The sequence below is a fragment of the Ranitomeya imitator genome, chromosome 2 (genome assembly GCF_032444005.1).
Source record: "Ranitomeya imitator isolate aRanImi1 chromosome 2, aRanImi1.pri, whole genome shotgun sequence".
Lineage (NCBI taxonomy): Eukaryota > Metazoa > Chordata > Amphibia > Anura > Dendrobatidae > Ranitomeya > Ranitomeya imitator.
Window position 1 is genome coordinate 274,425,349 of NC_091283.1, and position 23,871 is coordinate 274,449,219.

Consider the following 23,871-nt stretch of genomic DNA (forward strand, 5'->3'; position numbering starts at 1 on the left):
ATCATCGTCGCCATGCTGTGCCCGTCGCTGACCAATCAGAGACGCGGGATTTCCAGGACAGACAGACAGACAGACAGACGGAAAAACCCTTAGACAATTATATATATAGATGGTCTTGTATATGGGGCGGTTTTATAGTAACTATATTGTACATATAGGGCAGTATATATTAGTATGGTCTTGTATATAAGGGCGGTATTATAGTAACTATATTGTACATATAGGGCAGTGTATATTAGTACGGTCTTGTATATAGGGGCGGTATTATAGTAGCTGTATTGTACATATAGGGCAGTATATATTAGTACGGTCTTGTATATAGGGGCGGTATTATAGTAGCTATATTGTACATATAGGGCAGTATATATTAGTATGGTCTTGTATACTTGTATATAGGGGCGGTATTATAGTAGCTATATTGTACATATAGGGCAGTGTATATTAGTATGGTCTTGTATATAGGGGCGGTATTATAGTAACTATATTGTACATAAAGGGCAGTATATATTAGTATGGTCTTGTATATTGGGGCTGTATTATAGTAGCTATATTGTACATATAGGCAGTATATATTAGTATGGTCTTGTATATAGGGGCGGTATTATAGTAGCTATGTTGTACATATAGGGCAGTATATATTAGTACGGTCTTGTATGTAGGGGCGGTATTATAGTAGCTATAGTGTACATATAGGCAGTATATATTAGTATGGTCTTGTATATAGGGGTGGTATTATAGTAGCTATAGTGTACATATAGGCAGTATATATTAGTATGGTCTTGTATATAGGGGCGATATTATAGTAACTATATTGCACATATAGGGCAGTATATATTAGTATGGTCTTGTATATGGGGCGGTATTATAGTAACTATATTGCACATATAGGGCAGTATATATTAGTACGGTCTTTTGTGTAGGGGCGGTATTATAGTAGCTATAGTGTACATATAGGCAGTATATATTAGTATGGTCTTGTATATGGGGCGGTATTATAGTAACTATATTGCACATATAGGTCAGTATATATTAGTACGATCTTCTGTGTAGGGGCGGTAGATCTGGGTTCCTTCGTCACCTGTCATACATCCCACTTATCTGTAGAGACATTTCCAGAATTTGCTGTTCCTTCAGTGCCTGTTTGGTTTCTTGGAGCTGGAGGTGACGCTTTGTTGCCCTCCTTCTTGGTATTGTTGGTGCAGGTTGCTTTGTGATGGCCTCTGGGCTTAAAAAAATGTCAACCGGTTTCATCATTCAGGCATTAGCTCAGAGCAGTTAACTCTTCCATGTCCACACATTTAATAAAGCCTCATTAGTAGTTACAGTTTTGGGGAGTTGCCCTTTAAGGTGAGTTCTGCTCTTGGGGAGAAGGATTTCTTCATTCCTCCCATTATTTGCTGTGAGATTTTCTCATGGAGTCGGCTCAAGATCACCTTGGAAATAATTCTCACCTGGCAGAAAGCCTGCGCTGGAGAGAAGGGTGGCGGTGTCAGTAGTCACCGAGCGACCGCATACCGCACTGACAATGGGGGATCAGAGGAGCGGAGGAACTGGTTCATCTACCCTGAGCCTGCGGTGTCCTGCTCCGGGGGCGAGCACAGTGCCTGCACCAGCAGAATAGTGAGTGCAGCTCTGGGGTATAATACAGGATGTAACTCAGGATCAGTAATGTATGTACACAGTGACTGCAGCAGCAGAATAGTGAGTGCAGCTCTGGGGTATAATACAGGATGTAACTCAGGATCACTAATGTAATGTATGTACACAGTGACTGCACCAGCAGAATAATGAGTGCAGCTCTGGGGTATAATACAGGATGTAACTCAGGATCAGTAATGTAATGTATGTACACAGTGACTGCACCAGCAGAATAGTGAGTGCAGCTCTGGGGGATAATACAGGATGTAACTCAGGATCAGTAATGTATGTACACAGTGACTGCACCAGCAGAATAGTGAGTGCAGCTCTGGGGGATAATACAGGATGTAACTCAGGATCGGTAATGTAATGTATGTACACAGTCACTGCACCAGCAGAATAGTGAGTGCAGCTCTGGAGTATAATACAGGATGTAAATCAGGATCAGTAATGTATGTACACAGTGACTGTACCAGCAGAATAGTGAGTGCAGCTCTGGGGTATAATACAGGATGTAAATCAGGATCAGTAATGTATGTACACAGTGACTGCACCAGCAGAATAGTGAGTGCAGCTCTGGGGTATAATGCAGGATGTAACTCAGGATCACTAATGTAATGTATGTACACAGTGACTGCACCAGCAGAATAGTGAGTGCAGCTCTGGGGTATAATACAGGATGTAACTCAGGATCAGTAATGTAATGTATGTACACAGTGACTGCACCAGCAGAATAGTGAGTGCAGCTCTGGGGTATAATACAGGATGTAACTCAGGATCAGTAATGTATGTACACAGTGACTGCACCAGCAGAACAGTGAGTGCAGCTCTGGGGTATAATACAGGATGTAACTCAAGATCAGTAATGTATGTACACAGTGACTGCACCAGCAGAACAGTGAGTGCAGCTCTGGGGTATAATACAGGATGTAACGCAGGATCAGTAATGTATGTACACAGTGACTGCACCAGCAGAATAGTGAGTGCAACTCTGGGGTATAATACAGGATGTAACTCAGGATCAGTAATGTAATGTATGTACACAGTGACTGCACCAGCAGAATAGTGAGTGCAGCTCTGGGGTATAATACAGGATGTAACTCAGGATCAGTAATGTATGTACACAGTGACTGCACCAGCAGAACAGTGAGTGCAGCTCTGGGGTATAATACAGGATGTAACTCAAGATCAGTAATGTATGTACACAGTGACTGCACCAGCAGAACAGTGAGTGCAGCTCTGGGGTATAATACAGGATGTAACTCAGGATCAGTAATGTATGTACACAGTGACTGCACCAGCAGAATAGTGAGTGCAACTCTGGAGTATAATACAGGATGTAACTCAGGATCGGTAATGTATGTACACAGTGACTGCAGCAGCAGAATAGTGAGTGCAGCTCTGGGGGATAATACAGGATGTAACTCAGGATCAGTAATGTATGTACACAGTGACTGCACCAGCAGAATAGTGAGTGCAGCTCTGGGGTATAATACAGGATGTAACTCAGGATCACTAATGTAATGTATGTACACAGTGACTGCACCAGCAGAATAGTGAGTGCAGCTCTGGAGTATAATACAGGATGTAAATCAGGATCAGTAATGTAATGTATGTACACAGTGACTGCACCAGCAGAATAGTGAGTGCAGCTCTGGGGTATAATACAGGATGTAGCTCAGGATCAGTAATGTAACGTACACAGTGACGGCACGAGCAGAATAGTGAGTGCAGCTCTGGGGTATAATACAGGATGTATCTCAGGATCAGTAATGTAATGTATGTACACAGTGACTGCACCAACAGAATAGTGAGTGCAGCTCTGGGGTATAATACAGAAGGTAACTCAGGATCAGTACTGTAATGTAACAGTGACTGCACCAGCAGAATAGTGAGTGCAGCTCTGGAGTATAATACAGGATGTAACTCAGGATCAGTAATGTAATGTATGTACACAGTGACTGCACCAGCAGAATAGTGAGTGCAGCTCTGGAGTATAATACAGGATGTAACTCAGGATCAGTAACGTAATGTATGTACACAGTGACTGCACCAGCAGAATAGTGAGTGCAGCTCTGGGGTATAATACAGGATGTAGCTCAGGATCAGTAATGTAACGTACACAGTGACGGCACGAGCAGAATAGTGAGTGCAGCTCTGGGGTATAATACAGGATGTATCTCAGGATCAGTAATGTATGTACACAGTGACTGCACCAACAGAATAGTGAGTGCATCTCTGGGGTATAATACAGAAGGTAACTCAGGATCAGTACTGTAATGTATGTCACAGTGACTGCACCAGCAGAATAGTGAGTGCAGCTCTGGAGTATAATACAGGATGTAACTCAGGATCAGTAATGTAATGTATGTACACTGTGACTGCACCAGCAGAATAGTGAGTGCAGCTCTGGGGTATAATACAGGATGTAACTCAGGATCAGTAATGTAATGTATGTACACAGTGACTGCACCAGCAGAACAGTGAGTGCAGCTCTGGGGTATAATACAGGATGTAACTCAGGATCAGTAATGTATGTACAGAGTGACTGCACCAGCAGAATAGTGAGTGCAGCTCTGGAGTATAATACAGGATGTAACTCAGGATCAGTAATGTAATGTATGTACACAGTGACTGCACCAGCAGAATAGTGAGTGCAGCTCTGGAGTATAATACAGGATGTAACTCAGGATCAGTAATGTAATGTATGTACACAGTGACTGCACTAGTAGAATAGTGAGCGCAGCTCTGGGGTATAATACAGGATGTAACTCAGAATCAGTAATGTATGTACACAGTGACTGCACCAGCAGAATAGTGAGAGCAGCTCTGGAGTATAATACAGGCTGTAACTCAGGATCAGTAATGTAATGTATGTACACAGTGACTGCACCAGCAGAATAGTGAGTGCAGCTCTGGAGTATAATGCAGGATGTAACTCAGGATCAGTAATGTAATGTATGTACACAGTGACTGCACCAGCAGAATAGTGAGCGAAGCTCTGAGGTATAATACAGGCTATAACCCATGATCAGTACAGAATCAGTAATGTAATGTATGTACACCGTGACTGCACCAGCAGAATAGTGAGTGCAGCTCTGGAGTATAATACAGGATGTAGCTCAGGATCAGTAATGTAACGTATGTACACAGTGACTGCACCAGCAGAATAGTGAGTGCAGCTCTGGGGTATAATACAGGATGTAACTCAGGATCAGTAATGTAATGTATGTACACAGTGACTGCACCAGCAGAATAGTGAGTGCAGCTCTGGAGTATAATACAGGATGTAACTCAGGATCAGTAATGTAATGTATTTACACAGTGACTGCACCAACAGAATAGTGAGTGCAGCTCTGGGGTATAATACAGAAGGTAACTCAGGATCAGTACTGTAATGTATGTCACAGTGACTGCACCAGCAGAATAGTGAGTGCAGCTCTGGAGTATAATACAGGATGTAACTCAGGATCAGTAATGTATGTACACAGTGACGGCACGAGCAGAATAGTGAGTGCAGCTCTGGGGTATAATACAGGATGTATCTCAGGATCAGTAATGTAATGTATGTACACAGTGACTGCACCAGCAGAATAGTGAGCGAAGCTCTGAGGTATAATACAGGCTATAACCCATGATCAGTACAGAATCAGTAATGTAATGTATGTACACAGTGACTGCACCAGCAGAATAGTGAGAGCAGCTCTGGAGTATAATACAGGCTGTAACTCAGGATCAGTAATGTATGTACACAGTGACTGCACCAGCAGAATAGTGAGTGCAGCTCTGGAGTATAATGCAGGATGTAACTCCGGATCAATAATGTAATGTATGTACACAGTGACTGCACCAGCAGAATAGTGAGTGCAGCTCTGGAGTATAATATAGGAGGTATCTCAGGATCAGTAATGTAATGTATGTACACAGTGACTGCACCAGCAGAATAGTGAGTGCAGCTCTGGGGTATAATACAGGATGTAACTCAGGATCAGTAATGTAATGTATGTACACAGTGACTGCACCAGCAGAATAGTGAGTGCAGCTCTGGGGTATAATATAGGATGTAACTGAGGGTCAGTAATGTAATGTATGTACACAGTGACTGCACCAGTAGAATAGTGAGTGCAGCTCTGGAGTATTATGCAGGAGGTAGTACATGCAGCTGGTGCACCCTCCCCCGGTTGTCGCTGTAGTTCTGTCCTGTACTGAATGTTGGGCTTCCTCCTCCTGTGAGTACTTGGCCCCTGGATACATGTATAACCGGCTGGACGGATGATGAGTGAGTGGCGTGACGATCTTCCCATCTCTGTATCTATCAGTAAATATCTTCACTTTTCGGTTCTGGTGTCCACTCCTCCATTAACCCCTGACGTTCTTGCTGACTGTGGACACTCTGGGTATCGTGGGACATTTGAGGGACGTTTTCCATCCCGTTGCGTCCTGGATTCTTCTCTCCCCTCTGACCTGGAGCTTATTTTCTTGGGGTCACTATGAATTTTGATTCTTTACAAGTTTTTCAGCCCTAAAAAATACATTGCCTCTCGTTACAGTGTGTCTTTTGGCACAGATCTGAGTAGCCTCTCTGCACCTTTTCATACTTCTGATGTGCCCCTCCATTGTTGGTGCCAGCTTTGGATGCTGCCCAGCTAAGTCATCATACATTGATTCACAAGGGACAATGTCGGCTCAAGAGAACCTATCGTTGGCTTCAGAACCCAACGATAGCTCGAAAGCACCCAACATTGGCTTAAAAGAATACATTGAGAGCTCGTAAAACAGACGTTGGCTCAAGGGAACCCATAGTTAGTTCGCAAGCACCGAACGTTAACCCCAGAGTACCAATCGTTAGCCCACAAGCATCCAATGTTAGCTGAAGAAAACCTGTCTTTAGCTTGTAAGCACTCAACGTTAGTTCAAGGGAACACATCGTTGGCTCTCAAGCATCCAATGTTAGCCCTAGAGAACCTACCATTGGCTCACTAGGGCTCAGTGTTAGCTTGAGAACCCAATGATAGCTCGCAAACGTCCAACTTTTGCTTACAAGAATACATTGAGAACTCGTAAACACTCGTTGGCTCAAGAGAACCCAACGTTAGGTCAACAGAACCCATGGTTATCTCATAAACACCCAATGTTTCCTATGAAACCCATCATTGGCTTTAAAGCACTCAATGTTAGCCCGAGAGAATCCGTCATTACCTCAGAAGCTGCCGTTGGCTATAGAGAACCTATTGTTCTGTCACAAGCATCCAATGTTAGCTGAAGAGAACCCATCATTAGCTCACAAGCACCCAACGTTATCTAAAAGGAACCTATCTTTGGATCACAAGCCGCTTTTAGCTCGCAAGCACCTAACGTTATCTTAACCAACTGTTAGCTCAAGGGAACTTATTGTTAACTCGCCAGGACCTCTACTTTAGCCCCAGAGAACCCATGGTTAGATCACAAACTGCCGTTGGCTCAAGAGAACCCATCATTAGTTCGCAAGCACCTAACATTAGCCCTAGAGATCCCATTTTTGGATCACAAGCCACCATTGGCTCTAGAGAATCCATTGTTGGCTCAAGGGAACCCATTGTTACATCGCCAGCACCCATATGTTAGCCCCACAGAACTGATCGTTGGATCACAAGCCACCATTGGCTCTAGAGAACCCATTGTTGGCTCACAATCACTCAATGTTGACCCAAGGGAACCCGTCTTTAGTTCGCAAGCAGCTAACATTAGCCCCAGATAACCCATCGTTATGTCTTGCAATCATGCAATGTTAGCTCAAAGAACCCATTGTTGGGGTGCAATCTCAAAACCTAATTTCCAAGGGACCCATCATTCGCTTGCAAGCTCCCAACCTTATTTCCAGAGGACCCCTTGTTAGCTTGCAAGCTCCCAACCTTAGCTCCAGAGGACCCATCGTTAGCTTTCAAGGTCCCATCCTTAGCTCCAGAGGACCCATCATTAGCTTGCAAGCTCCCAACCTTAGCTCCATAGGACCCATTGTTAGCTCTCAAGCTCCCAACCTTAGCTCCAGAGGACCCATCGTTAGCTTGCAAGCTCCCAACCTTAGCTCCAGAGGACCCATCGTTGGCTTTCGAGGTCCCATCCTTAGCTCCAGAGGACCCATCGTTAGCTTGCAAGCTCCCAACCTTAGCTCCAGAGGACCCATTGTTAGCTTTCAAGGTCCCATCCTTAGCTCCAGAGGACCCATCGTTAGCTTGCAAGCTCCCAACCTTAGCTCCATAGGACCCATTGTTAGCTCTCGAGCTCCAAACCTTATTTTCAGAGGACCCATCATTAGCATGAAAGCTCCTAACCTTAACTCCAGAGGACCCATGGTTAGCTTGCAAGCTCCCAACCTTAGCTCCAGAGGACCCATCGTTGGCTCACAAGCGCCTGTTGGCTCCTATCTTTGGCCGTGTAGCCGCTAGCTCCGGTTGTACGCTCAGCACGTCGTCCATTTTTAAAGCCGCGTGAACATAGATACGTATCAGAGGGTCATGATGTAATGGCAGGTTTTACGGGTACCCTCGTCGTGTCCTTATCGCCAGACTTTTCCCTGCCACAGCCGGTGAGCTTGATTTCAGCCACTGCTGGCAGTGCAGCCATGTTTCTTCTGACACCAGGAACCAGTTGGGCGGCTCGCGGTGTGTATGGGGGCATTGTTCTGATGCCCGCAGTCTGCTCCACCGCAGAATCTCGCCTGGGAACGAGGCTTTCGGGAACGAGGCTTTCAGTTACGAGGCTTCAGTTGTGCCCACAGGCTACACATTACTGCGGGCCGTGAGCGGCGCACTGTGAGGACACAGCTCCGTGCTGAGGCTCCGTCATTCATCGCGCACACCTGCCAAGAGGAAGCCCCGGGGCGCTGCCTGCAGAACCCACAAGTGCGCCCATTGTGTGCAGCCGCTCAGGACAGCCGCGCTGGAATTTACAAGTTAATCCTGAATAGTCAGTGGAGACAAACAAGCCTCACACCGCTGCATTGTTCTGCACAATGGTGCGCAGCGACGGCCGCCGCTTATGTGCCGTCTCCACGCACCCCAGGGAGCGCCGACAGCTGCAGGCACCTGTCACCGGCAGGCACCCAGGACAGGAGCAGAGCTGGGTGTCAACTCCACCTGTAATGGCAGCCTTGTAGGTTGTCACCTCCGACTTATCCACCACGTGTGTTTCCTGAGAACCCCATTGGCCTTTTCTGTGTAGATGGAGGGGGTGCACCCCACCATCGCAGACAGTGTGCCCCCTGAACTAAGTCGGGGACCCCCAGCTGTCAGTTTGGTGGTTTCAGGTCTCTATGCATAAAATGGAGAAGAGCTGTGTACCTAAAACGGAGAGAGAGGGGAGGGGATTCGGCATCGAACCCCTCTTCCTTTGTAGTGATTGTTGGGGTCTATACACCGGACCATCTCCCTTTCTAGTGATTGTTGAGGTCTCAGCACCGGACCCCCTCTCCCTTCGTAGTGATTGTTGGGGTCTTGGCATCGGACCCCTCTCCTTTTGTAGCGATTGTTGGGATCCCGGATCCCTCTCCCTTTTGTAGTGATTGTTGGGGTCTGAGCATCGGGCCCCTTTTCCTTTGTAGTGATATTTGGGCTCTCGACATTGGGCCCCTCTCCCTTTTTGTAGCGATAGTTGGGGTCTCGGCACCTGACCCCTCTCCCTTTGTAGTGATAGTTGGGGTCCCAGGCATCAGACCCCGCTTTTTGTAGTGAGTTGGGCTCTTGACATTGTACCCCTCTCCCTTTGTAGCGATAGTTGGGCCTCAGCACCGGACCCCTCTCTTTGTAGTGATTGTTGGGGTCTGGGCATCGGGCCCCTTTTCCTTTGTAGTGATAGTTGGGGTCCCAGGCATCAGACCCTCTCTTTGTAGTGATAGTTGGGCTCTCGACATTGGGCCCCTCTCTCTTTGTAGCGATTGTTGGGGCCTCAGCAACGGACCCCTCTCTCTTTGTAGTGATTGTTGGGGTCTCTGCATCGGCTCCTCTCCTTTTGTACAGATTATTGTGGTTTTCGGACCACTCACCCATTTTTGTCTTTTCCCCCCTGGTTGACCCCTGTCGTCTCCTCTGCAGTCGTCCCCGTCATCCTGAAGGCCCTGGTGTACGACGAGAAGCGAGGCGCCTGCAGCGTGGGCTCCAACGTCCGGGACGCCGCCTGCTACGTGTGCTGGGCCTTCGCTCGTGCCTACGACCCCCAGGAGATGAAACAGTTTGTGAATCGCATTGCAAAGTAAGTGTCCCCACCTTTACCATATCCGTTACCTGCCGCGCCTGCGTCCCTATGGATGAAGAGTTGGAAGGGTTGTCATGGGGGCAGAGGACGCTCTACATCAGTGGTGTATGCTGTGATGTGTGGTATAGGAGGGGCACTGCCTGTCGGACCCCCAGCTATCTGGAGTACAGTATCTATAGAGGATACATGGGGGTCCGGGCTGACAAGCCTCCACTACGAGGCTCTATGATCCGGCGCTGGCTGATCATGTCTGACGTCCTCTTGCTTTATAGCCAGATTAGAGGCCGTGAATCACTGGCGAGGCTTAGAGGCCGCACAGCGTCCACATTCCCGGGGCGTGCCGCCACTCCCTGCACCGGGCTTTACTGTATGACCTGTATGGAGATGGCGGTGCCAGAGGAGCAATGAGCGGAGGAGCCACTCACAGAGATGGCGGCAGTGGAGGAGCCACACACGGAGACGGGAGAGGTCACAGGCACAATACGGGGCGATCATCGGGGTCCGAGTGGAGGCTCAGAGGCTCCGATGGTTTTATCTTAGAAATATTACACTGGACAATCAGAGGCGATAATGGATCCGATCAGAGGAGGCCGATTCCTCCTCCTCCTGGACTGAGCACTCACTGGAAAATCTGTACAGTCTGCACTCAAGGAGGAGCTAGAGGCTGGGAGCAGGAGCTAGAGGCTGGGAGGAGGAGCTAGAGGCTGGGAGGAGGAGCTAGAGGCAGACAGAGGCTGGGAGGAGGAGCTAGAGGCAGACAGAGGCTGGGAGGAGGAGCTAGAGGCAGACAGAGGCTGGGAGGAGGAGCTAGAGGCACAGAGGCTGGGAGGAGGAGCTAGAGGCAGGCCGCGAGGAGGAGCCAGCGGCAGACAGACAATGAGGAGGAGCTGGAGGCAGACAGACAATGAGCAAGAGCTGGAGGCAGACAGAGACAAGGAGGAGGAGCTAGAGGTTTTAATTTTTAAAATGTAATGTTCAATTTTAGCCAAAAAGAAAAATAGCAGTAGGGAAAAGTGTAAAGACATCAGTATTTCTTACAGTCCGCGTGATCGGGGATCAGAGAGGTGCTGCACTGGTCATAAGGACTTGGCGAGTGGTTAGGGGGCACCAAGTAGTTGTCTTGCCCCCATCGCTGGCTACACCACTGGTCACACATGATAGGGTTAGATACATGCTGTATCTCAGCAGACAGTGTCACTCATACTGGGTGTCCTGTACACAGGTGAAGTGCTGGAGCAGTGTACAGGACGACTGTCTGTGGCAGGAGGAGGCGGCGGGTGTGGCGGCTGCACTGTGAGATTAGATGCCGCGGGGCTCGTCCTACAGCCGGGAGATGTGAGGCCCGGAGCTATGGCTTATGGCGGCACCTACAGCCATGGCGCTGCAGGCGAGGAAGCTGAGATAGGAGGCTGCAATCTATTACTCTCTGTTATCAGCCATTACTGTGGAGGGGATTGCAAGCTATTACTCCCTGTTATCAGCCATTTCAGGTGCTTGTCAGAGACAGGTCGTAGTCCGGGGCAGGTGTTCATGCAGTATTGCCTGGGACTCTTTGCTCCTTGCAGTAGTCTGTGTGCTTTTCGGCAGGCGGGGATGTTGGGGGGAGTAGTCGGTGAGTGCCCGGTTTCCTCGGCACAGGTCGTGCTGTCAGCCCCAGGGGGAGTGTTGCTGATCCCGGCAGGCAGGGATGTTGGGGGGGAGTAGTCGGTGAGTGCCCGTTTCCTCGGCACAGGTCGTGCTGTCAGCCCCAGGGGGAGCGTTGCTGATCCCGGCAGGCAGGGATGTTGGGGGGAGTAGTCGGTGAGTGCCCGTTTCCTCGGCACAGGTTGTGCGGTCAGCCCCAGGGGGGGGTGTTGCTGATCCCGGCAGGCGGGGATGTTGGGGGGGAGTAGTCGTGAGTGTCCGTTTCCTCGGCACAAGTCGTGCTGTCAGCCCCAGGGGGGGTGTTGCTGATCGCGGCAGGTGGGGATGTTGGGGGGAGTAGTCGGTGAGTGCCGGTTTCCTCGGCACAGGTCGTGCTGTCAGCCCCAGGGGGGGTGTTGCTGATCCCGGCAGGCGTGGTGGCAGAGGACAAGCCACGACTTGCCATCCCGACTCGCGGAGTATCACAGAAACTGACACAACAAAAGCTCCAAAATCCTGTTTGATGGAGGAAGAACAGCACAGCCCGGCCCCGTCTCTCTGCTCCTGGGAAAGCTGGGTGACCAGCGCATGGTCGCCAGTACTGCACCAGGCACTGATAAATCAATATACATTGGTGGGATTCCCCTGAGGGTTACTCTGGCAGACACCTTGCTTGTCACCCAGCTTTCCAAGACTCCTGAATGGCAGACCTGCCTTTTCTTGCATTATCTTTATTTTTTCTGATTTAGGCCAATTTGCCCTTCAGAGGCCTTAGAAAGCGGAGTAACTAATACCTTTGAGAAATGGTAACCTGATTGGCTAATCTTCGCGTAATGCATGACGCTTGGGGGATCTAGGACTTGTCTGCTGGGGACTTGGAAAGCTAGGGATCCGGTCTTAATCTGCAGGGGTCTGGGAAAGCTGGGGATCTGAGCCTTGTCTGCAGGGGTCTGGGAAAGCTGGGGACCTGAGCTTTGTCTGCAGGGGTCTGGGAAAGCTGAATGACGCTCAGTAGTGGTCACTGTACCAATGACCTGGCCAGTTGTGTCATTAGTGATTGGAACATCCGGGGTCTCCTGTCCTTATTCAAAGATGACTATGACCCCCATCATGTATATTCACCTTTTCCCCTTTGTCTTGCAGTGCGCTGATCATCGCTGCCATCTTTGATCGGGATGTGAACTGCAGACGAGCCGCCTCGGTAAGAGCTGCCCAACACGCAGCCCTTCACTGACCGCACGCAGCCCTTCACTGACCGCACGCAGCCCATCACTGACCGCCCGCAGCCCTTCACTGACCGCCCGCAGCCCTTCACTGACCGCCCGCAGCCCTTCACTGACCGCCCGCAGCCCATCCCTGACCGCACGCAGCCCATCACTGACCGCACGCAGCCCATCACTGACCGCACGCAGCCCATCACTGACCGCACGCAGCCCATCACTGACCGCACGCAGCCCATCACTGACCGCACGCAGCCCATCACTGACCGCACGCAGCCCATCACTGACCGCACGCAGCCCATCACTGACCGCACGCAGCCCATCACTGACCGCACGCAGCCCATCACTGACCGCACGCAGCCCATCACTGACCGCACGCAGCCCATCACTGACCGCACGCAGCCCATCACTGACCGCACGCAGCCCATCACTGACCGCACGCAGCCCATCACTGACCGCACGCAGCCCATCACTGACCGCACGCAGCCCATCACTGACCGCACGCAGCCCATCACTGACCGCACGCAGCCCATCACTGACCGCACGCAGCCCATCACTGACCGCACGCAGCCCGTCACTGACCGCACGCAGCCCGTCACTGACCGCACGCAGCCCATCACTGACCGCACGCAGCCCATCACTGACCGCACGCAGCCGCACGCAGCCCATCACTGACTGCACGCAGCCCATCACTGACCGCACGCGGAGATCGTGAAAATGATTTCCTCCCTTCATGGCAGCTGCTGGTTGCCGGGTTAATGCTTGCAGTGGGGGCTCTCCCGGCTGGGGGGTCCTTATTACACATCTTCGCTGTTTGCTTTGGCCGAACTCAGCTGTGAGTTGTGGCAGGTCCTCGGCAGCGCCTCCTGCAAAGCAAACACGGCACCGCACTGATATCTCACAGCTCATGGTTTGTCACAGTGTATCAGAACAGGTAAACCCATACGGAGGATTGTCCGCACTGATATCTCACAGCTGATGGGTCGTCACAGTGTATCGGTGCAGGTGATCCCATACAGAGGATTGTCCGCACTGATATCTCACAGCTGATGGGTCATCACAGTGTATCGGTGCAGGTGATCCCATACAGAGGATTGTCAGCACTGATCTCACAGCTGATGGGTCGTCACAGTGTATCGGTGCAGGTGATCCCATACAGAGGATTGTCCGCACTGATATCTCATAGCTGATGGGTCGTCACAGTGTATCGGTGCAGGTGATCCCATACAGAGGATTGTCCGCACTGATATCTCACAGCTGATGGGTCGTCACAGTGTATCGGTGCAGGTGATCCTATACAGAGGATTGTCAGCACTGATATTTCACAGCTGATGGGTCATCACAGTGTATCGGTGCAGGTGATCCCATACAGAGGATTGTCCGCACTGATATTTCACAGCTGATGGGTCGTCACAGTGTATCGGTGCAGGTGATCCCATACAGAGGATTGTCCGCACTGATATCTCACAGCTGATGGGTCGTCACAGTGTATCGGTGCAGGTGATCCCATACAGAGGATTGTCAGCACTGATCTCACAGCTGATGGGTCGTCACAGTGTATCGGTGCAGGTGATCCCATACAGAGGATTGTCCGCACTGATATCTCACAGCTGATGGGTCGTCACAGTGTATCGGTGCAGGTGATCCTATACAGAGGATTGTCCGCACTGATATTTCACAGCTGATGGGTCATCACAGTGTATCGGTGCAGGTGATCCCATACAGAGGATTGTCCGCACTGATATTTCACAGCTGATGGGTCGTCACAGTGTATCGGTGCAGGTGATCCCATACAGAGGATTGTCCGCACTGATATCTCACAGCTGATGGGTCATCACAGTGTATCGGTGCTGGTGATCCCATACAGAGGATTTTCCGCACTGATATCTCACAGCTGATGGGTCGTCACAGTGTGTCGGTGCAGGTGATCCCATACAGAGGATTGTCCACACTGATATCTCACAGCTGATGGGTCATCACAGTGTATCGGTGCAGGTGATCCCATACAGAGGCTTGTCCGCACTGATATCTCACAGCTGATGGGTCGTGTCAGTGTATCGGTGCAGGTGATCCCATACAGAGGATTGTCCGCACTGATATCTCACAGCTGATGGGTCGTCACAGTGTATTGGTGCAGGTGATCCCATACAGAGGATTGTCCGCACTGATATCTCACAGCTGATGGGTTGTCACAGTGTATTGGTGCAGTTGATCCCATACAGAGGATTGTCCGCACTGATATCTCAGAGCTGATGGGTCGTCACAGTGTATTGGTGCAGGTGATCCCATACAGAGGATTGTCCGCACTGATATCTCACAGCTGATGGTTCGGTACAGTGTATCGGTGCAGAGATTTTCCCTTCTGCTTTGCTGGTGGCTTCTGTGCAGCCCTGTTGGTAGTTGTTGGTGCCCCCCTGCCGGTGAAGTTGGGGTCCTCCTCTCGGTGTCTCACCTCTCTCTTTGTCCACCGCAGGCCGCCTTCCAGGAGAACGTGGGGCGACAGGTACAGTCACAGACACGGCCATCACTATTAACCCCCCGGTGTGCCCGGCTCCTCACCACCTCCATCATTATGTGCAGCTGCTCATCCTGGGCCTTCTGGTTCACCAGTGGAAATTCTGGTGGTGTGGAGAGCTGGGTGACAGTGGGGGCCACACCCTGCTCAGTGGGGGGCACCGCTGACTTGTTTCCTTTTGTCTCCCCCCCACAGGGAACATTTCCGCATGGTATCGACATCCTGACAACCGCCGACTACTTTGCCGTTGGAAATCGGGCAAACTGCTTCCTAAACATCAGGTGAATGTGCTGAGGGGGCCGGGATTTCCGGGTTATCGGACTCTCTGTATCCATGAGCTAAGCTGAGTAATTCCTTTACTCCGGCATGGTGTGGTGGGTTGCGGATTATCGGATATTCCGGATTGTCTCTGGATTATGTGCCGCCGTACTTCCGGTCTATCAGATGCCGGACTAATGGACTTGTGCTCCTGTTGGCAGCGTGTTCGTGGCCGGGTTCCCGCAGTACACCACCTCCATGATCGATCACCTGGTGGAGCTGAAGATCAATCACTGGGACCAGTAAGTATTCTGATAATCCGGCATCCACTAGTCCAGATATGGAAGGCCGTGTCTCCGTCCAGCACAGTGCTGGATTATTGGAGTCGTTGTGACCTAGATTCCCATGTGGAGGCAGCGGGGCCCCGGCGTGTGCCGGCAGGTCGCCCTGTTTATTGTGACAACTCACGGGATCCTCGGCTGCTCTGGAGGCCGTACATCTCCCCCGTGTGCCAGAGCAATCCGGTGCCTGCGAGATCCCTGCCCTGCGGGCGGCCGCTCTGCCCCCGGGCCCCGTGTTATGTGCACACACTGACTGTTTACAGTAACTCGCTGCCTCCTGTGTAGTCAGAGCCGGCGGGGGCACATCCACCGGGGACAGTCAGAGGCGGCCGGGGGGGACACATCCACTGGGGACATTCAGGGGCGGCCGGGGGGGCACATCCATCGGGGACAGTCAGAGGCGGCCGGGTGGGGCACATCCACCGGGGACAGTCAGAGGCGGCCGGGGGGGGGCACATCCACTGGGGACATTCAGGGGCGGCCGGGGGGGCACATCCACCGGGGACAGTCAGAGGCGGCCGGGTGGGGCACATCCACTGGGGACAGTCAGAGGCGGCGGGGGAGCACATCCACCGGGGGCACATCCACCGGGACAGTCAGAGGCGGCCGGGGGGGCACATCCACCGGGGACAGTCAGAGGCGGCCGGGGGGGCACATCCACCGGGGACAGTCAGAGGCGGCCGGCGGGAGCACATCCTGATCCAGCTGTCCTGCTCCTGTGCTGACACTTTGTTTCAGTGTGTCACTGCTGGCAGTCTCTGTGACGATATCCATATAGCTGATCGCCCCCTGTTGCATCTCTCTGGAATGACGCCTGTTGTCACCTGAGTTGCAGCCGTCCTCTGGGGTCCTCACCTGCGTTTGTGTCACCAAAACCAGACGAACAGGTGGAGCAGAAAAAAATATCACCGCCACCAGCAACGCGCTTCACACATTGAACAATGTGGCCACACAAAGGCGCCTGCGGGGCACAGCCGGGCCACACTGTCAGCCTGTGGGGCACAGCCGGGCCACACTGTCCGCCTTCGGGGCACGGCCGGGTCACACTGTCAGCCTGCGGGGCAAAGCCGGGCCAAACTGTAAGCTTGCAGGGCACGGCCGGGCCAAACTGTCAGCCAGCGGGGCACGGTCGGGTCACACTGTCAGCCTGCAGGGCACATCCAGGTTACACTGTCAGTTTGCGGGGCACAGTCAGGTTACACTGTCAGTTTGCGGGGCACGGCCGGGTCACATTGTCAGCCTGCGGGGCACGGTCGGGTCACACTGTCAGCCTGCGGGGCACGGCCAGGTTACACTGTCAGCCTGCAGGGCACGGCCAGGTTACACTGTCAGCCTGCGGGGCACGGCCGGGACCCCTCTGTGTTTTGTGGGGATAGCCTGGTACCGTTACCACCTTTGTGTTGGGCCCCCGACACCGCTGGGTTCGGCCCTGAGCCCAGAACTGAGCGCGGTGTCGCCTGGGCCCTGTGTGAGGAGTCACTAATGGCTTATCCCCCATAAAGCCCGGCGAGTGCCATCCGTGTGATCCCTCCAGTAATCCGCCGCTTCCCTCTCCATTGTCTCCATGTCCGGACGCTTTCTTCACCGTCACCACGTCTGTAATCTTCTAGATCCGACATCAAAGAGGCCATTGTGTCCCTGATCTGCAGAAACTGCCGTAAATCCTGCATTGTCCTGGTTAGCGGAAGAGGCGGCTGACAACCAGTATGGCCAGCACTGCAGAGGTTGTCACCCGCTTCTGCCCAATGACGGTAACGCTCGCTCTCTCGTTTCAGAGTGATCCGGGAGCTGTCTACCAAAGCTCTGCACAACCTCACGCCGGTCGCCTCGGACTACATGACCAAGTCTGGTAAGATACTTTTGCGCCATATTACCGCTCTCGGAGCGGAGAGCCTGCCCCTGACGTCCGCCCTCTTAAGGTACCTTCACACTGTGCAACTTTTGAACAAGAACGATAGCGATCCGTGACGTTGCAGCCTCCTGGATAGCGATCTCGTTGTATTTGACATGCAGCAGCGATCAGGATCCTGCTGTGCCATCGCTGGTTGGAGCAGAAAGTCCAGAACTTTATTTCGTCGCTGGATCACCCGCTGTCATCGCTGGTTCGGCGTGTGTGACGCCGATCCAGCGATGTGTTCACTTGTAACCAGGGTAAACATCGGATTACTACCCTGGTTACCATTGTAAAAGTTAAAAAAAAATAAAAAATAGTCCATACTCACATTCCGGTGCCTGTCACGTCCCCCACCGTCAGCTTCCCGCACTGACTGTGAGCGCCGGCCGTAAAGCACAACGGTGACTGCTGTGCTGTGCTTTACGGCCGGCACTGACACAGTCAGTGCCGGAAGCTGACGGCGGGGGACGTGACAGGCACCGAATGTGAGTATGTACTGTTTTGTTTTGTTTTTTTTACATTTACAATGGTAACCAGGGTAAACATCGGGTTACTAACCGCGGCCCTGCACTTAGTAACCCGATGTTTACCCTGGTTACCCGGGGACTTCGGCATCGTTGGTCACTGGAGAGCTGTCTGTGTGACAGCTCCCCAGCGACCACACAACGACTTACCAACGGCCAGGTCGTATCGCTGGTCGTGATCGTTGGAAAGTTGCTCTGTGTGAAGGTACCTTTAGTCTGTCCCCTGACGTCCACACTCGGTGCCTGCCCTCTGATGTCCACGCTCGGAGCCTGCCCCTGACATCCACACTTGGAGCCTGCCCTCTGACATCCATGCTGAGAGCCTGCCCCTGACGTCCACACTCGGAGCCTGCCCTCTGACATCCGCGCTGAGAGCCTGCCTCTGACGTCCACACTCTGTGCCTGCCCCCTGTTGTCCACGCGCAGAGCCTGCCCTCTGACATCCGCGCTCAGAGCCTGCCTCTGATGTCCACACTCGGTGCCTGCCCCCTGACGTCCACGCGCAGAGCCTGCCCTCTGACATCCGCGCTCAGAGCCTGCCCCTGACGCCCACACTCGGAGCCTGCCCTCTGACATCCGTGCTCAGAGCCTGCCCCTGACGTCCACACTCTGAGCCTGCCCTCTGACATCAGCCCTCAGAACCTGCCCCTGACGTCCACACTCGGTGCATGCCCTCTGACGTCTTCACTCGGAGCCTGCCCTCTGACATCCGCGCTCGGAGCCTGCCCTCTGACATCAGCGCTCGGATCCTGCCCTCTGACGTCCACGCTCGGAGCCTGCCCTCTGACATCCGCTCTCAGAGCTTGCCCTCTGACGTCCTCACTCGGAGCCTGCCCTCTGACGACCACACTCAGAGCCTGCCCCTGACGTCCACGCTCGGAGCCTGCCCTCTGATATCCGCTCTCAGAGCTTGCCCCTGACGTCCTCACTCTGAGCCTGCCCCCTGACGTCCGCGCTCAGAGCCTGCCCCTGACGTCCTCACTCGGAGCCTGCCCCCTGACATCCGCTCTCAGAGCTTGCCCCTGACGTCCTCACTCGGAGCCTGCCCTCTGACGTCCTCACTCGGAGCCTGCCCCCTGATGTCCGCGCTCAGAGCCTGCCCCTGACGTCCTCACTCGGAGCCTGCCCTCTGACATCCGCGCTCAGAGCCTGCCCCTGATGTCCTCACTCGGAGCCTGCCCTCTGACATCAGCGCTCGGTGCCTGCCCTCTGACATCCGCGCTCAGAGCCTGCCTCTGATGTCCACACTCGGTGCCTGCCCCCTGACGTCCACGCGCAGAGCCTGCCCTCTAACATCCGCGCTCAGAGCCTGCCCCTGACGTCCACACTCGGAGCCTGCCCTCTGACATCAGCGCTCGGAGCCTGCCCTCTGACGTCTTCACTAGGAGCCTGCCCTCTGACGTCCACACTCAGAGCCTGCCCCTGACGTCGACGCTCAGAGCCTGCCCTCTGACATCCACTCTCAGAGCTTGCCCCTGGCGTCCACACTCGGAGCCTCCCCCCTGACGTCCGCGCTCAGAGCCTGCCCCTGACGTCCTCACTCGGAGCCTGCCCCCTGACGTCCGCGCTCAGAGCCTGCCCCTGACGTCCACACTCGGAGCCTGCCCTCTGACATCAGCGCTCGGTGCCTGCCCTCTGAAGTCCACACTCGGAGCCTGCCCTCTGACATCCGCGCTCGGAGCCTGCACCTGACGTCCACACTCGGAGCCTGCCCTCTGATATCCGCGATCAGAGCCTGCCCCTGACGTCCACACTCGGAGCCTGCCCTCTGACATCAGCGCTCGGAGCCTGCCCCTGACGTCCACGCTCGGAGCCTGCCCTCTGGCATCAGCGCTCGGAGCCTGCCCTCTGATATCCACACTCGGAGCCTGCCCCTGACGTCCACGCTCGGAGCCTGCCCTCTGACGTCAGCGCTCGGAGCCTGCCCCTGACGTCCACGCTCGGAGCCTGCCCCTGACGTCTACGCTCGGAGCCTGCCCCTGACGTCCACGCTTGGAGCCTGCCCTCTGACAACGTCCCAGGTGAGGTGATGAGATGTGATGTTTTGCAGTCCTGCCCAGACTCCTGCCACTGACCACCGGCACAGACCTGCACACCCGCCACGGGGCCATCTTGGCTTGTGCAGAAATCACCCATGCCCTGTACAAGCTGGCTGTCCAGAACGACAGGTAGGAGAACGTAGGGTAATAGTCTTTATTCCAGCCGTCCTGGGGGGGGCGCACTAACACTGCACAGGAGACATATGGGCCTGCACCCGACCCTACAACATGGCAGGAGGAGTGATGGTGCAGAAGAATGGTATGTGCTGGAACAATGGCGTCCCGATCTCCTGTCACCGGCTCTGAGTCTGTCCTCACGTCTTGTCCTGGTTCCGACAAACGGAGCAGCCTGCGCTGGATCCACGGGACTGAGCCAGGGAGGGACGGGTGATTGTATCATTGTAAAACCTTCCCTGACTCTGGGAAAGTTCACTTATACACCCAGCAATCCCATCCTGTATTATACTCCGGAGCTGCACTCATTATTCTGCTGTCACTGTGTACATACATTACTGATCCTGTATTATACCCCGGAGCTGCGCTCACAATTCTGCTGTCACTGTGTACATACATTACTGATCCTGTATTATACCCCAGAGCTGCGCTCACGATTCTGCTGTTACTGTGTACATACATTACTGATCCTGTATTATACTCCGGAGCTGAGCTCACGATTCTGCGGTCACTGTGTACATACATTACTGATCCTGTATTATACTCCGGAGCTGCGCTCACGACTCTGCTGTCACTGTGTACATACGGTGATTCCTCTTGCAGGTCGGTGGCGGATTACCTGGCCAGCGATGTGATATCGGGGTTGCTGTCCATACATGGATCGGTGAGTAGATACTCGCAGTACACGCAGCCAGCACTAGGAGGAGCTGATTAGTTACTGCATTCACTCTGCACATAGACCTCCATTATAACTCTGTATAATGTGAGCGGCCTCTAGTGGAGACTGCAAGTAACTAGGATTCTCACGCTGTGACTGTGCAGAGGGTTTGGACCTGTGTCATATGCTGGGGTCTTACTCTGGGAGGAGGGGGGTTCATGACTGCGGCCATTGTCTGCTCTGCCTAGATATGTGAGGCATCTCCTGCTGATCCCTGTAGGCAGCAATGAGGTGTTAGGTTTGATCACTAATGTCCATGTCTCCTTGTATTTCAGCTCCAGGAGCGTCAGCTGTACAGGTGAGAGCATCACTCCTAACATGGACACTGCTAGTACCCCAGCCGTCTGCATCGGGGGAGGCCGCATTGGGAGAAGCTGCATCGGTGGTGGCCTCATTGGGAGAAGCCGCATCGGGGGTGGCCGCATTGGGAGAAGCCGCATTGGGGGAGGCCACATTGGGGGTGGCCGCATCGGGGGAGGCCGCATTGGGAGAAGCCTCATCGGTGGTGGCCGCATTGGGAGAAGCCGCATCGGGGGAGGCCACATTGGGAGAAGCCGCATCGGGGGAGGCCACATTGGGAGAAGCTGCACCGATGGAGGCCGCATTGGGAGAAGCCGCATCGGGGAGGCCTCATTGGGAGAAGCTGCATCGGGGGAGGCCGCATCTGGGGAGGCCGCATTGGGAGAAGCTTGTATGTATACATACAATTGGGAGAAGCTTGTTGTATAGAGACTGGCACTTACAGTGGGCACAGAAAGTATTCATTGGTGGTGGCCACATTGGGAGAAGCCGCATTGGGGGAGGCCACATTGGGGTAGTCCGCATCGGGGGAGGCCGCATTGGGAGAAGCCGCATCGGTGGAGGCCGCATTGGGAGAGGCCACATTGGGGGAGGCCGCATCAATGGTGGCCACATTGGGGGAGGCCGCATTGGGAAAAGCCGCATCGGTGGAGGCCGCATTGGGGGAGGCCACATTGGGGGAGGCCGCATCAGTGGTGGCCGCATTGGGAGAAGCCGCATCGGGGAGGCCTCATTGGGAGAAGCCGCATCGGGGGAGGCCGCATTGGGAGAAACCGCATCGGGGGAGGCTGCATCGGTGGTGGCCGCATTGGGAGGTCCGTTGTCTAGAGCCTGGCACTGTATGAGGGGAGGGCCGTTGTATAGAGACTGGCACTTACAGTGGGCACTGAAAGTATTCAGACCCCCTTAAATGTGTCACTCTTTGTTTCTTTGCAGCCATTTGGTAAGTTCTATAAAGTTCATTTTTTTCCCCATTAATGTACACTCTGCACCCCATCTTGACTGAAAAAAACAAATGTAGAATTTTTGCAAATTTAATAAAAAAGAAAAACTGAAATATCACATGGTCATAAGTATTCAGCCCCTTTGCACAGTATTGAGTAGAAGCCCCTTTTGAGTCTTCTTGGGAATGATGCAACAAGTTTTTCACCCCTGATTTGGGGATCCTCGGCCATTCTTCCTTGCAGATCCTCTCCAGTTCCGTCAGGTTGGATGGTGAACGTTGGTGGACGCCATTTTCAGGTCTCACCAGGGATAATCATTTGGGTTTAGGTCAGGGCTCTGGCTGGTCCAGTCAGGAATGGTCACGGAGTTGTTCTGAGGCCGCTGTGTTTGTTATTTGTTATTTTAGCTGTGTGCTTAGGGTCATTGTCTTGTTGGAAGGTGAACCTTTGGCCAATCTGAGGTCCAGAGCACTCTGGATGAGGTTTTCATCCAGGATATCTCTGTATTTGGCCGCATTCATGTTTCCATCAATGACAACCAGTTGTCCTTTCCCTGCAGCTGAAAAACACCCCCATAGCGTGATGCTGCCTCCACCATGCTTCACTGTTGGGATTGTATTAGGCAGGTGATGAGCAGTGTCTGGTTTTCTCCACACATACCGCTTAGAATTATCACCAAAAAGGTCTATCTTCATCTCATCAGGCCAGAGAATCTTATTTCTCATAGTCTGGGAGTCCAGTGTGCGCCTTTCCAAATCAAGTCCTATCAGTTTAATTAACCACAACTGTACTCCAATGAAGGAGTAGAACCATCTCAAGGAGGATCACAAGGAAATGGACAGCATGTGACTTAAATATGAATGTCTGAGCAAAGGGTCCGAATACTTATCACCATGCGATATTTCAGTTTTTCTTCATTAATAAATTTGCTAAACTTTCTACATTTCTGTTTTGTTTTTTTTTTCAGTCAGAGTGTACATTAACGGTACAAAAAATGAACTTTTTTGGAATTTACTAAATGGCTGCAATGAAACAAAGAGTGAAAAATGTAAAGGGGTCTGAATACTTTCCGTGCCCACTGTTATGACTGCACACGATTGGTCTGAGAATGAAGCCCGGCATCAGGACCCCGGTGCTGCCCGACCACCTCCAGGCTGAGTGGTGCCCCTGGGCGGCCTGCCTTCACCATGCACCTGTCAACTGTGTTATCTCAGCCGCGGCTGCTATGAGGAAGTCGCCGTTACCTGCCCAGGGGCTGGGAAATTCTCCAGATACTCTGCGCTGACTCATAAACATGGCCGCCCCATCTGGAGGGCACGGATCTATGGCAGGCTACTTACCAGCCCCGGGGGGTACTGGCTGTGTCGGAGCCGGCTCCCCACCCTACAGCTGGACCCTGTTTAGAAGGCGCCAGTGATTTCTCCATGTAATTCCACACTTGTCCATTAGTGGCC

General features: G+C 52.7%; 1 protein-coding gene across 1 annotated transcript in view; it reads left to right on the top strand.

Moving 5' to 3' along the window:
- TBCD (tubulin folding cofactor D) overlaps positions 1-23,871 on the top strand; it is a 118,489-nt gene that overhangs the window by 59,263 nt on the left and 35,355 nt on the right. Inside the window, exons 15-23 of the mRNA XM_069749271.1 lie at positions 9,708-9,864; positions 12,634-12,691; positions 15,184-15,213; positions 15,421-15,506; positions 15,705-15,785; positions 17,600-17,673; positions 20,293-20,410; positions 21,059-21,119; positions 21,449-21,471. Of these exons, the coding sequence (XP_069605372.1) occupies positions 9,708-9,864; positions 12,634-12,691; positions 15,184-15,213; positions 15,421-15,506; positions 15,705-15,785; positions 17,600-17,673; positions 20,293-20,410; positions 21,059-21,119; positions 21,449-21,471 (688 nt within the window). The remainder of the gene's footprint in view (positions 1-9,707; positions 9,865-12,633; positions 12,692-15,183; positions 15,214-15,420; positions 15,507-15,704; positions 15,786-17,599; positions 17,674-20,292; positions 20,411-21,058; positions 21,120-21,448; positions 21,472-23,871) is intronic.